Source organism: Gopherus flavomarginatus, chromosome 4 (genome assembly GCF_025201925.1).
Source record: "Gopherus flavomarginatus isolate rGopFla2 chromosome 4, rGopFla2.mat.asm, whole genome shotgun sequence".
NCBI classification, from domain to species: domain Eukaryota; kingdom Metazoa; phylum Chordata; order Testudines; family Testudinidae; genus Gopherus; species Gopherus flavomarginatus.
The window spans coordinates 140,595,794-140,610,522 of NC_066620.1; the positions used below are offsets into that span (position 1 = coordinate 140,595,794).

Genomic DNA, 14,729 nt, shown 5'->3' on the forward strand with positions numbered 1-14,729 from the left:
CGGGGGAATGCCGGCAGCAGCGGTGCTCCACTGAGGTCCTTTCCCTTCTTTTGTATCTTCCGCAGTGCTCGTGAAAGGGCAGGTGACCACCAAATACTACCGCTTCCTGGCCAAGCACGGCGGCTGGGTGTGGGTGCAGAGCTATGCCACCATCGTGCACAACAGCAGGTCCTCGAGGCCACACTGCATAGTCAGCGTCAACTACGTCCTCACGTAAGTGAGTCCAGGGGCTGCTCTAAACTGGGCGGACGAGGCGCGCCAGAGGGGAAAGGCCTTGTGGAAACGCGTAGCTAGAAAGGGGCCCTGCTCCGCCACAGCGCAGCGGCTTGCTTGGAACAGACCTAGCTCCACAGTCTCTCTCTTCCTCTAAGCCTAAGTCTGCTAAATCCGCTCAGTGCTGCAACTGACCAGGGCAGACACACCGGGCTGGCCTGGCTGGGAAACCCAGGGAGCACTTTCATCTCGATGAAAGGTTCCCGTCTGACTTTTCTTTTTTTCCTCTTTCGCTAGGGAAAAGATTTAGAGGTTTGTCGCCCACATATTCGGCTCCCTCTCGCTCTCTTTTTACAGTTTAAATGTACCCAGCTTTAAATAAAATTTAATGCAGCGTCAGAAAAAAAAGGGTTGAGTGTACAGAGTTATTTATACTTAACAAACAGGACATCTGTTTTTCTTTTCAAAAATCTGGGGTTTGAAGTTCTTAATATCATCCAGAGTCTCTATCAAAGCTCTGAGATTTCTTTTTTGTTCTGAGAAACTGAGCCTTATATTGAACCACAAAGAAAGTTTAAGTGACCAGAAGGTTCTCAGTTTAACCTCTCCCACCTCCCCCAAGGCAAAAAGGTTCAGAGTTAATGCTGAAAATTTTGGCTGTACTTGGGTATTGCAGGAGTATCAGACCTGTACGGTACCTGCTGCATAAGCTGCAATACCTGGGTCCAATGGATGAGTTATAATTACCTCCGGCAGGTTGGCTGGACTTATTTATTATGATAATGCTAATACTATTTTTATAGAAATAGTGATTGCTGCGGGCAGAAGTGATGTGTCATTCAAATCATGTGACCTGTTTGTTTTGTTAGTGAAGAAAACATTCATGATATTGTAAGTGCAGTATACCTGCACATGTACATACTTATAGTCCAACGCTGATTTATTTCATTCTCCACTCAAATGTAACTATTGAAAATTGATAAGCTAAAGTTTCCTCCCCCCAGAATGGATTAACATTCTGCAGAGATTTATATCCTTAAAGCAGAATTATCTTACTTTTTTGGGTTTAACATACACACAGGCAATTTATTGTTTTGGCAGTTCATGTTTTAAGGCAGACATAAAAATGAAGTTGTTTATTTGGAAACAGTGACTATGGTCTTTCAAATGGTACTCTTTTAAGGAGCGTCCACTTAATTGGATGGGGGAGGGTCCTTTATACATTAGAGTGACAATATTACAGAGTTCAATCTATGATTATTAGCAACTGTACTCGACAATAAAAGTATGTATTCTCTGCTTGATTCAATATGGAGACTTCCGTGCTCATGGGGGAATAACATACATTTGGTTTGGGTGAGCTTTCCTGTGTATGGAGAAAACCCTGGTTTTCTTCCATAGATGGACTCTTAGGCTCACAGCAGGTAGCTAGGAAAATCCTAATCGCTTTAAAAAAAACAACAAAAAAGCAAAGTAGGAGTAAACAGCAGCGGCAAGACTGAAGAAGGAGGGAATTGACACATCACACACATTGCAGCCTTTCCATACGTTTATATCTCTGCACTCCCAAAGCGTAAGTCCTGTTAATGCCTATATTTCACAAATGTTAGACTTCTCAACTAAACACAAGGTGAGAGGCCCAAATGTATTTCACAGATTAAAACATTCGTAAAACATGAATGTTGATCAGCCAAGAAAAGTGTCTGTATATTGTAACCATTTTTCAAAGAAAAAGAAAATAACATACTAAGGTGCTTTGTATGTCAGAGGCTTCACAAGTACTAGGCTTGTTTTCCTGTGAGGGCCAGTGGTTAGCAGTCATATTTTATCCAGAGCACAGACCTACCTTAAATAACCTGCGTGGAAATGAAACCTCCCACTGGATAATTAATTTCTGCTTTTGGTCATTTTGAAAAAGTCTGTTTTGTTTGCTTGGGAATAACTAGATAGCCTTTTCCTATTGATTGTCACTTGTTCTCTCTGCGTAACAACTATTCCAGTATGTAACGGAAACAGGACAGCGATTGTGAAGGAAAGCATTTAATCACCAGAATAGTTACTTGCTTTACTGGGCAAGAGAGGAAAAAAGAGGCTGTAAAAATGGTGTAAATCACACTGGGACCAAGCTTGCAGTCCTTTCTCAGGCAAAATTCCCAATGATTTAATGGGCATACTGCCTGCGTAAGAACAGCAAGATTGGACCTACTGTTAAATCCATATGCAATTCCAGTATCTTTAGCTGTATGCAAATGCTTTGATCACAAATAATGTGCCTAAGGTGGTGGGTACTAGACCGTCGAGTGGTTCAGGGTCTGTTTTTTTACAATGAACAGGTTGCAGTTTGTTTGCTGTGGACATCCTACATCTGGTTGCAGAGGGCTGATTTACATTGTTTTAGCCAATTAAGTGGATTTGTATTGATTATCCATGGTAGCAGCAAATCTGAGCATAGATGTGTTCTGTATGTCCCTTCTTTCCAAGGTAACAGAGTGTTAAGTGAGTTCTGTTCAAATACATACCTTTAAATACAGCAGCACAGAGAGAACACCCAACAGTGGTTCAAGGAGGCCTTGAAGCAGAGGCTTAAAATATTCCCAAACTGTCAAATGTTGGAGAACACTAGGGGGCCGATCTTGTTCCTTTTGAAGTCAACGGAAAAACTCCAGTTGTCTTAAATGGAAGTAGATTGGGCCCTCTGAGTACAATGTGTGTATGTGTGTGTGTGTGTGTGTGTTACGGAAATAGACAGTGATCCCATTTCTTTAGTTTCAATTAATGTTTCGGTATTTTTTATGAGGTGGAGTCTTCCTTTTCACTCAATATAAAATATTGATATATTTTCAGCCAGGCTGCCATTTATTGGAAAATTATTTATTAAAAATCCCTCAGAAGTTTCTCCTAAAACAATGGATTATGTAGCAACTTTACGATGCATCGAGCTATTTAAGAATAGCTTTTGCTCTTTAATTAATTGTCTCAAGTGCAGAAATAGAAAGGAAAAACAGCTTATGTCAAAGGCAGATGGTAAATGCTGTGATGCTTATTATTGGCTACTACAACTGCCATGTGCTGTAGAAGGCTGAAATTCGCAATGCAAAGACACTATGACTACATTTAAACCTTGTTTTGGTATGTCTAGGTCCCCGAGGTTCAATCAAGTCTGACCATCTCTTCATTAGTGCTCTGTCGAACAAGAAATCATGTAATATTTTTCTGCAGTAAAGTTACCACAATAATAATAACCACAAGAGATTCCCAAGACACGCGCATCATTTATTGTCATTTTTAGTCTACTGATAGCCTGCAGTTTGGAAGCTGAGTGATAAGAACAGACAATATTCTGTTTCATAGTACTTTGCAGGTAGATAAGTGGATGGATTTTTAGAAATGAGATATAGTCAACCTCAGAAACAGCCGATAACACTGTGACTAGCAGACAGAAGTGGATGAAAGCTATTGTAGAAGAAAGTTCACATTTAGAGGAGTCAGGGGGGTTTGCTGAACTCACCTTATGTAGAATTGAGTTAATTGTCTCTCAGCTATCCATCGTTACTCCTGCCTGTCAGCATTTTATCACTCAAATGTGGAACACAGGGACTGAAAATATAGGGGGGAAAGAGAAACTTGAGACACCAGACTCCTATTGACTTCAGTGGACTTTGGATCTGATCCGTATTATAGATCTTGTTTTCAGGAAATCAGAATAAAGGTTCTTCTGTTGCTCTCAAAGTATGCAATTTTAAATATTATTTATTCTAATATAAATTCTGTAGCTACTAAAGTTCCTCAGGGATGGCACTGGATTAGTCCATTAACTAAGAACAGCTGTGACGTATGTGTGTATGGTGTAGGTTCTTTTCATGCTTTTGTTATGTAGCGTTTGATATATGGAATATCACTTGTACAGATGCAGTTCTTGGCAGAGACATACCGCACACAAGATACAGTTGAATAATGGTCTAAAATCGGTTAGAAGAGATCTGCTTAGAGGTGAAATAGGAATGTTTCTTGACTTGTTCCTTGCAAATAAATTGGTGTACATTTAACTCAAAAATGTAATGAGGAATGCAAACTAATTGATTTTGTGTCTTGAAATAATAACGCACCATGGTTAGGACTACAGAGTGATATGTTAATTTCAAGTGTAGAGGTTACTTTGGAAATATTCTAGCTGCTCTTTCTCACTACATTTTGATAGAAAGTAATCAAAGAGGGATCGCAGCTTTACAGAAAGGTATTTCACACTATTTTGCCTTTACACTTTGAATGATACTTTATGCCTGGAATGGACCAATTGGTTTCAATGGGAATGTTGAGTGAGTAAGGTACTACTAATGAGCACGAGTACAAGTATTACAGTCTGGCCCTAATGTTTTTAGTCTAAGAGTCATTGACTTGCACAAGTGTTATCCATGTGAAAACCAGAACAGTGTCAAAATCAAGCAGTGTCATAAAAGGCAGAACAAATATAGACAATTTGCATCACTAACCGGTATTTGCTGTGGCTGAATACCTAAGGTCATGTAAAAATGAGAGAAGAAAGATAGAGGTAGGGATCATGGAGATCAGGGGTTCTCAAACTTCATTGCATGATGACCCCTTTTGACAACAAAAATTACTTCATGACCCCAGGAGGGGGGACAGAAGCCTGAGTCTGCCCAAGCTCCACTGTCCCGGGTTGTGAGGGCAAAGCCTGAATCCCACCGCTCTGGGTGTGGGTGGGGTAAAGCTGAAGCTCCAAAGGCTTCAGCCTCAGGCAGGGGACCTGCCACCTTATCCCTATCACTCAGAGCTCAAGTTCTCGGGTCCCAGGAAGTCTAAGCCAGCCCCGGTGACCCCATTCGAAAGGGGTCACAACCCACTTTGGGATCCCGACCTACAGTTTGAGAACCGCTGATGGAGATGATAAAAAACAGTTTGCTCAATTTAAAAAAAAATCCATAATTGCTGTGGTCCATAAATCTCTAGCTTTGAAAAAGTGCATTCTAGGATTAAGAACAACTGCTTTTAATAAGCGTAAATACAGAACTATTTACAAAAGATACTATAATCACAACCATTTAAACAAGATTTATTTTTAACAACTGTATCCAAAATAAAAATAGGGCACTTGAGGTTTATTTTAAAATATACAGATTTACGGTTCTTTTGTATTTCAATTGACATAAGTAAGATCTGATGTAGAAATATTTGTTTCTTATTTGTTCTATGTACATAGGTTTCATATTATTATCAGCTGTGCGTGTTTAGCTTAAAGACAATTCAAGTATGTTTCAATTAATATAGACTGCAACTGCTGAAGTTTTAGTTTTATATTTAAATTGAAACAATCCCTTTTTAAACAAATGGGTAATTTAAAGTGAAGATCTTTTGGCTTTCTGAGCAGCAAATATTATAATAATGTATCCCTAGAGAATGTTGGAGAGCTTTTGCTGTATATGTTTAATTTTTTCTTTATCATTTAAAAGAGCAGCTGTAACACTAACATATACGGATAAATTGGATTAGATGCTTAATTGCACATAATCTCCGTTATGATAATAAAGTACATAAAAGTCCCAGTTGACATCTTCAGATTATCTTGTATTATGTAACAGGCTGATTAGAAGCACAAATTGAAGTATGCAATTTGTATAAAAGATAATTTCAAAAATAACATATACAAAAAAAATTTAGTTCATGAGAGATTAAATAAAGTTTAGGGTAAATTAACTGTTAATTGCATCTATAAAACATGCCTTTTAACTTTAGTGCTTAGTACATTTTATAGTCTTTTGTCTTATCAGATTTTTAAAAATTAACTACATAATCAAATATGTTATCACTTTGCATGATGGATGAAATTCATGAAATCCATAAAAAGCCAGAATAAGTGGGCTTTAAGTGTTAGTAACCCTGGGGGCAGACAGCTTTCCATGGCCTTTACTTTAGTCTCTTCCTATATGGGATTTCCCATCAGTTGGATTTACATTACCACAGGCCCAGTGGTTCCTCACCATCCTGCTTCAGTGTTCCCATCTCTACTAGACTGTTAGGAGCTGGTGGAATGTCCATCTTCCCACCATACTGTGTATATATATATATTCCGTATAACACGGTGTACTCCCTATATCAATAAAGCGTCCATGTGAAAGAGTATATGGCATAGGGAATATACAAAGACTTTTAAAATATTGTTTACAATTTTCTGGGAACGTCAGTGTTTATTACAAAAACAAAAAAGAACGAAAATTTGTGCAAAAATTAATTTAACGGTTTTGGTAAATATAGGGGGATTTATATTTGGTAAATATAAATAACACTGGGGGAATGGGAGGACAGGAAAAAAACAACAGATAATGAAGAGATTGAAAGTAAAAGCAATTTAATGCTGTAGTTTATTTCATGAATTGTGTATTAACTGTATGTACACATGCACACACGCATACACGTGTGTATATCTTCAGTATTTTAGTTAAAAAAATAAGTAAAAGTTGAAAATGGAGGGCCTTAGGAATACAATAGTAATGTTAATTACCTGCCTATAACAGGCTTAACTCCTTCATTTACACATATGAGCTACTTTATTTATGAGTAATACCACTGAGTTATGGAACTACTGATGTGAGTAAGTGTTTGCATATCAGGCTCACAGTTACATAGATTTAACTGTGGCCACTGTATTTGCCCCCCAAATATTTAAAACAGTGAACTGAGCATAAAAAATTGTTGCTTTACCTTACTATTCCTTAGTAGGAATGGCCCAAACCTGTTCTCCAATAAAGCCATTGGAAGTTTTGCTGTTCTCACATTCCCTGCCTATTTTATTTACTCATATTATTTGATAGATGTAAAAAGACCCCATTGTCATTCAACTGATGATTTGATTAGAAGTATAAAGAAATCACGTAACTGAATACTGGTCTTTACTCAACTACAGCAGTTTGCAGGTACATACTGCAGAGAAAAAAATAAAAATATGAAATTTAATAAAAGTACTGTTGAGCTACTCTCTTCAGTATTTTGTTTGTCCACCATTAGCTTCCTGATGTCCACAACATGCTACTTTAGTTCTTTGTGCATGCAGGTTTTCTTAGCTACTGTTTTTTTAAATTCACTCTAAATTCCTTTTCAGGCTTTAAACCGGGTAACATTAATGGCCAAGACACTAAAAATTATGGGCTAAGTCCTGAAACTCTTACTGATACAAAACTCCCATTTACTTCAGAGGATTTTCACTAGGAGTGTGGTGAAGCACTGGAATGGGTTACCTAGGGAGCAGGATTCCCTGCTTCGTCCTGGAATCTATATGGGTGTTAGCATGAAAATCTCCAAGCTTAGTTACCAGCTTGGACCTGGTATCGCTGCCACCAGCTAGGAATTATACAGTGCCTAGCTCACTGTGGTCTCCCCAAAACCTTCCCTGGGGGACCCCCAGACTCAGATGCCTTGAGTCTTACAACAAAGGGAAATAACCCCCTCCCATTGTTTCATTGTTACTTCCTCCCAGGCTTCCCTCCCTGGACGACCCTAGGAGATTCCCTGCTTCCAGTCCTGGAAACACAAGTACCGAGAGATCTAATCTCTCTTCCCCCTCACCCAGAGGGTATGCAAAGTCAGGCTTAGTAAATCTAACACAAAGAGATTTTCCCCCTGACTTCTTCCTCCCACCAATTCCCTGGTGAGCTGCAGACTCAATTCCCTAGAGTCCCCACTAAAGAAAAACTCCAACAGGTCTTAAAAAGAAAGCTTTATATAAAAAAAGAAAGAAAAAGACATTAAAATAGTCTCTGTATAAGGTGACAATATACAGGGTCAATTGCTTAAAGGAAAAAAATGAATAAACAGCCTTATCCAAAAAGAATACAATTCAAAACATTCCAGCAACTACACACATGTAAATACAAAAGGAAACAATATAAACCTATTATCTTACTATCCTTGTACTTACAACTTGGAAACAGAAGATTAGAAAGCCAGGAGATAGAAAAATCACTCTCAGAGCCGAGAGGGTCAGACCCAAGACAAAGAACAATGAATTCACACCCAAAACTTCCCTCCACCCAGATTTGAAAAAGTCTTGTTTCCTGATTGGTCCTCTGGTCAGGTGTTTGGTTCCCTGTGTTAACCCTTTAGAGGTAAAAGAACATTAACCCTTAGCTATCTGTTTATGACAGGCCCGGCTTGACAAAGCCCTGTCTGGGATGATTTAGTTGGTGTTGGTCCTGCTTTGAGCAGGGGATTGGACTAGATGACCTTCTGAGGTTTCTTCCAATCCTAATATTCTATGATTTTTTCTCTTTCTTTCATTTTTTTGTGAGCTTTTGACCAATGTCATATGCAAAATAAATCCGCTCCTGTCCTTCCTTCCCACGGGAATCTTTTTTGATGCTAATAATAATATCACCTAATGCAGTTCAATGTTGATTCTACCATCATGGAAACAAAGATTGCCAACAGATTCAGAAAAAATTCAGTCATGCTTCATGATAGTGCTTTCACCAGCTGTATAATAAGGGACCAGAGTGGTGTTCTTTTAGAATTTCTCCTTCATGCTTCCATATACAGTATAAGCTTTGTCCTCAGAGTGCAGTTTGTTGGCTTGTGTTTCATCAGATGATAAAACTTGAACATTCCATCCAAGTTGTCTGGAGGAGGCTGCAACTGCTTTGCGTTGTACGGCCATGTCAGACAAGGTTCCTTTCTTGTTACTCTTCCATTCAGATCCTCACTCCTTATTACTCCTCTTTCTGGGCCAAATGGTACAATTCCCCCATGCCTCTGCAGGCAGGTAGGAATAGAAAACCCTAAAGAGCATGTCAGTGGTCCTGCTGCCTGGGTGGAATGGGAAAGGACATAATGTTCAAACTCTGAATGTCTCAGAGCTATGTGTAATGGAGCCCCTCTCTGTGGCAGTGCAGCAAGGGCTTGATGGTGGTGGCAGGCCGGGTGGAGGAACAGCCAGTGGATTTGCCACTATCCATACACATAGCTCTCCCCTACTACATGCTGCGCTCCAACTGCTGCTACATTCTATGGCTTGCATTATTGGCTGTGCGCCATCTTTATGCCAAGCGATTGAGTTGAGTGTTGGAAGACTCCTTCCAGACCAGCCCTGTTTGATCTCTTGTGCAATGTTTGTTGGGTTTTGTGTGGAAGTGGTAGGAGGAAGGCAATTGGCCCATAGCTCCTGCACGGACATCTGCAACACTGTTCCTTAAGCAATTTTACTAGTTTACTGTTTCCTTAGTCTCCTTCATGCTTCACTCTGCAGTGTTTCTTGGTTCAGTAGGTTTCCCACTTCTTTGTTTTGCATGTAATTTCATTGTAATTTCCATGGGTCAGTTTTGATATTCAAAACTAGTGGCTTATTTTTTTTCAAAGACAAACTATTATTCTGCTTCTGATTTCAGTCCTCAGCTCTTCTGTCTCCCTCATGGCACAAACTGTCTTGATGTGTGTGTGTGTGTGTATATATATATATATAATATTATCAGTGACTGGGTTATGGGCAGGGATGAAAGTAACTGAAAGGACTTACCGGTATGCCAGAGTCCTGAGTGGGGATGTGACCTCAGCCAGAAGAGGCGTGGCCTCAACTGGAAGAGGAGTTTAAAGGCCCGGGAGCTCTGACTGTGGCTGGGAGCCCCAAGGCCTTTAAATCACCCTGGAGCTACCAGCTGCAGAGAAGGCTGGGAGCCCCGGAGCTGTGGGGTGAAATAAAGGGCCCGGGACTCCGGCCGCCGCGGAGCTCCAGGCCTTTTAAAACACTGCTTGAACCCTACCGCTGGAGCTCCGGCGGTGATTTAAAGGGCCTGAGGCTCTGGCCGCTGTGGGGAGCCCTGGGCCCTTTAAAGTGCCGTCCAAGCCCTGCTGCCAGAGCTCTGGCAGCAGCGCTTTAAAGGGTGTGGGGCTTCCCGCAGTGGCTGGAGCTCCAGCCCCTTTAAATCCCCACCCGAGCCTGGCTACCGGAGCTCTGGTGGGGATTTAAAGGGCCCGGGGCTCCCTGCAGAGGCTGGAGCCCTGGGCCGTTTAAATCACTGCCCAGGAAGCCGGTCCAGTCTGGCACGGTGTACCAGCTCTGGCCAGTACGCCGTACTGGACCGTACTGGCTTACTTTCACCTCTGGATATGGGTGGTTTTGCCTCGTGGTTGGAGCAGGAGTCAATAGTCAGAGCCCAGGGTCAGAGTCAGAAGCCAGGCCAAGAGCCACGGGTCAGAAATCAGGTACTGAAACCAAGTATCAGAGGGATAGCCGTGTTAGTCTGGCTCTAGACACGTAATGAAACCAGAGGTCAAGATTGGGTTACCTGGAGAAAGGCAAGGCAGGTGCTCACACAGCCATGGGTAAATCATTGTGAAAACAGCCATTGAACTGCTGCTGCTGGGCTTAAGAGCCAGTCTGCTAACTCTTCCCAACAATCAGGCAGTGTAGCCCATCAGGCAGCTTATTAGTCTACAAAGCAAACAAAACTCTGTGGCTGGCCAGTACTGTTTCACTACAGTGTAGAATTCTGGGCTCAGGCTGGGCTCGAGCTCTGGGACCCACCCACTTCACAGGGTTAGAACCTGAGCTCCAGACAAGCCCAGAAATCTACATAGCAATGAAACAGCCCAACAGCTCAAGCCCAACAAGCCTGAGATGGCTGGCATGAGCCAGCCATGGGTTTTTCTTTGCTGTGCAGATGTACCCTTACAGGCCAGCTGCACTCATTAAATTGCCTGGAGATTGGCTCTGCTGCAGGCCCTGCTTCCTGACAAACATGCCTTAAATTAAGTGCTAAGTAACTAATCTCTTTTCTCCTTTCACCCATGGCAAGTACGTGCTTCAAATGAGATCTGTTTTCACTTTTCAGCATGAGCCAGATTCTGACACCCATACTCATACTGAATAACCTACTCCAGAAATAGCCTCATTCACTTCAGGGAGACTACTTGTGGAAGCTGTGTGAAGAAGGATACAGCATCTGGCTCTTCTGAAAACATTTGTGGTGACTATAGTCAGATGTCAATCACATGCTTTAAAAAATGGTTAAATGCCTAATTAGTTGTTGTTGGTATCCTTTAATATCAGCCATTTAGTACAATTAAGCAACATGGATAAAATAACACAATATATAGCGGTCAGGCCTCAATTTAGTGAAGCACTTGAGCATATAATCAGCTCTTAACATATTTAAATTTAACTTTAATTTAAGCATGTGCTTAAATTCCAATGATGTCAATTTTGCAATCAATAAGACTTAAGCACATGCTTAAAGCTAAGCACATTCTTAGACGTTTTTATGGAATCGTAGAATATCAAGGTTTGAATGGACCTCAGGAGGTCATCTAGTCCAACCCCTTGCTCAAAGCAGGACACATCCCCAGACAGATTTTTGCCCTAGATCCCTAAATGGCCCCCTTCAAGGGTTGAGCTCACAACCCTGCATTTAGTAGGCTAATGCTCAAACCACTGATGTACTGCTGAATAGGGTTGAATTTATGCATGTTGTTATTGCTTTGTTGAAGCCTAATAAAGAACAGCCATAGTTTTTATCTTCATCCCACTGTGTGTAAGTCTTTGGGGCAACTATATACCAGCAATATTGAAATTAACTGCCATTATATTGCTGAAGTGTCAGTACAGCTCTGGTAATTGAAGTGTCTGATTAATCAGTGTTCAGCCTTATCCCTTAGCCGTATGTGGACACTTTGAGTTAACCCAGAGTGAAGTTCTTTAAACCCATCCATCATTTTTGTATCTGTGCTGTGCCCAGAGTTGCAGCCCTTTCACAACTAGCCTCTGATAGGGGACTTTCTATCCTCTCTTTACTGTGCTCTGGGTTGGGGGCCTGTAGTGCTGCTATTTTAAAACTCTTAGGCTGGTTCTCTCCTCCATCTAGAGCCCTGTGTATCCAAAATCCAGCCAAAAGCTTTGCACAAACAAGGTTGTACTCTATTTCTAATTACTGTTGTATATACAGAACAAAATAATATAGTTTTCATTCAGTCCTTCCTCGGGTAGTTTTTAGATATTTTGCCTGAGTAAGGACTAATAATAAGTTGATCCAGCTCTCCTTATTCAGGGAAAAGTGCCATTAAAGTCAGTGGGACCTTTTGCCTGAGTAAAGCACGCAGGATCAGGAGCTCAGGCTTCAGGACTGAGTTCCTGCATTTGAAATAAAACTAGCTACTAATAAAGTTTCAAATAATGCTCACAGAGGGCTAGATCGTAGAGTTGCAGTAATAGAACATTCCACCATGCAGCCTGAGAAGTACACTTCTGAATTCTAGAGCTACAATTTGTACTGCATGTGTCAATCAGACTCTTCAAAGACTGTTTATCCAACTTGGGTTATTCTGTTGTTATTAAATCAGGTTGATTTGGGTTATTCTGTTGATATTAAATCAGGTTAGCAGTTAAAGAAAAAGTAGCAAAGTACCAAGTGGTGTTCGATAAGGACTTGATCCTGCCAGGTGCTTAGCACTCTCAACTCCCTTGTAAGATTGGGCCCTTAGTGTGCTAACTAGAAAACTGGAACTGAATTGAAAAGGACAGAATGTAGCTTGACATTATCATGTTTTAAATTGTATTTATTTGCTTGGAAAAGTGCACTAGATATTCCCTATACCTATTATCTTGTAAATGTTTTATTACCCAGTATTTGTACCTTTTCACCTGTTCACCTCCCAGTAGACTTACTTTCAGTGTCTCAATGTAAGTTTTAGATGCTATGTATGTTGGTGAAGCTGTATACATTCTTGTTATTATTTTTAATACTAATTTTATTAGGTGAATTGTAAAATGACTATTGTTGACAAAAATGTTTTTCTGTGTTTGGCTTTAGGCATAAAGAGCTCGCTTCAGTGGTGATATACTCAGTGGTGTAAGTTACACTGTGAGTCATAAAAGTGAGTGGGTGCAAATAATAAAGCCAAGTATCTTGCACCAGTTTTGACATTCAGTGGGTATGCAAAAAGAATTGTAGTTTACAGTCCAAGTATGGCTGGTTTGAAAACAAGAATTCCATTCAGCAAAAATTGTTGGGGTTTCAACATTTATTTCTGTTCTGATGCAGAACAAAACCAAAACCTTAGACTGAGTCAGAGAGAGTGAGGACTTGGCCTGGGTCTTTCACATCCTACATGAGTGCCCTAACCACTGAGCTGTTGACTATTCTGGGATCAGGGTATCCATCTCAGGGGTTGACCAGAAATTGCATTCTGGCCTGGAGAAACTTTTCAGATGAAAAAAATACTGAGAAAATTCCCAACCAATTCTAAGTCTGAGGAGACAGAAAAGGTGTACAGCAGGAACAGCAATTAGTAGGAGGATGTAAATAAAACAGGAAACCCTGCTTTATTTCACAGCCTATATTACATGTTTTGCCACATCTCTCTTCTGTTCCCTCAGCATGTACGTTACACTCATTTTGCACACCCTTTGAAGGGCCAATCAAAATCAGTGCAAGTTACATGATTTTACCAAGTACACCTGACCAAGATGCATATGCTGTGTAACCTACAACACTGTTTATGCCACATCTGTATTTGGTTAGTAGACTTCTGTGGGAGCTGCATCTGTTTATACCAGGCCCAGCATTTATTATCAGAGACCTCAATGTCATGTGGTGGTTCTTACTTTCTGGAAATTGCTTTGAGGTGAATGCAGAAACTATTTCTCTTTTGGATAGGGGCCAAAGGCCAAGAGTTTTAAAAATAGGAGCCTGAAGTTAGACTCTCCTGTCCATATTTAGGTGCCTAGGATGATAGTCTGTGCTATGCCTCTAAGAAATGCAACACAAAACTCATAGCCCAATGGTGGGGGACTAGCATGGCTTTAAGCCATTCTGGTGCCCTCCCAATCTTTGGCTGCTTCTGGTGCTGAAGTAGCTCCTGGAGTAACTTAGGGTACGTCTACACTACGGGATTATTCCGATTTTACATAAACCGGTTTTATAAAACAGATTGTATAAAGTCGAGTGCACACGGCCACACTAAGCACATTAATTCAGTGGTGTGCATCCATAGTCCGAGGCTAGCATCGATTTCCGGAGCGTTGCACTGTGGGTAGCTATTCCATAGCTATCCCATAGTTCCTGCAGTCTCCCCCGCCCCTTAGAATTCTGGGTTGAGAGCCCAGTGGCTGATGGGGCAAAAAATCATTGTCGCAGGTGGTTCTGGGTAAATGTCGTCAGTTATTCCTTCCTCCGGGAAAGCAACGGCAGACAATCATTTCGTGCCCTTTTTCCCTGGATTGCCCTGGCAGACGCCATAGCACGGCAACCATGGAGCCCGTTCAGCTTTTTTTTTTACAGTCACCGTATGTGTACTGGATGCCGCGGACAGAGGCGATACTCCAGCGCTACACAGCAGCATTCATTTGCTTTTGCATGATAGCAGAGATGGTTACCAGTTGTTCTGTATCGTCTGCTGCCAGTGTAATTTGGCAATGAGATGATGGTTATCTGTCCTTCTGTGCTGTCTGCTGCTATCATGGGTGCCCCTGGCTGAGATCGGCCGGGGGCGCAAAGGCAAAACTGGGAATGACTCCT

The 14,729-nt window shown here is 41.1% G+C and overlaps 1 protein-coding gene across 1 annotated transcript in view; it reads left to right on the forward strand.

Moving 5' to 3' along the window:
* SIM1 (SIM bHLH transcription factor 1) overlaps positions 1 to 14,729 on the forward strand; it is a 58,136-nt gene that overhangs the window by 16,125 nt on the left and 27,282 nt on the right. The window contains exon 8 of the mRNA XM_050949269.1: positions 66 to 213. Coding sequence (XP_050805226.1) covers positions 66 to 213 — 148 coding nt within the window. The remainder of the gene's footprint in view (positions 1 to 65; positions 214 to 14,729) is intronic.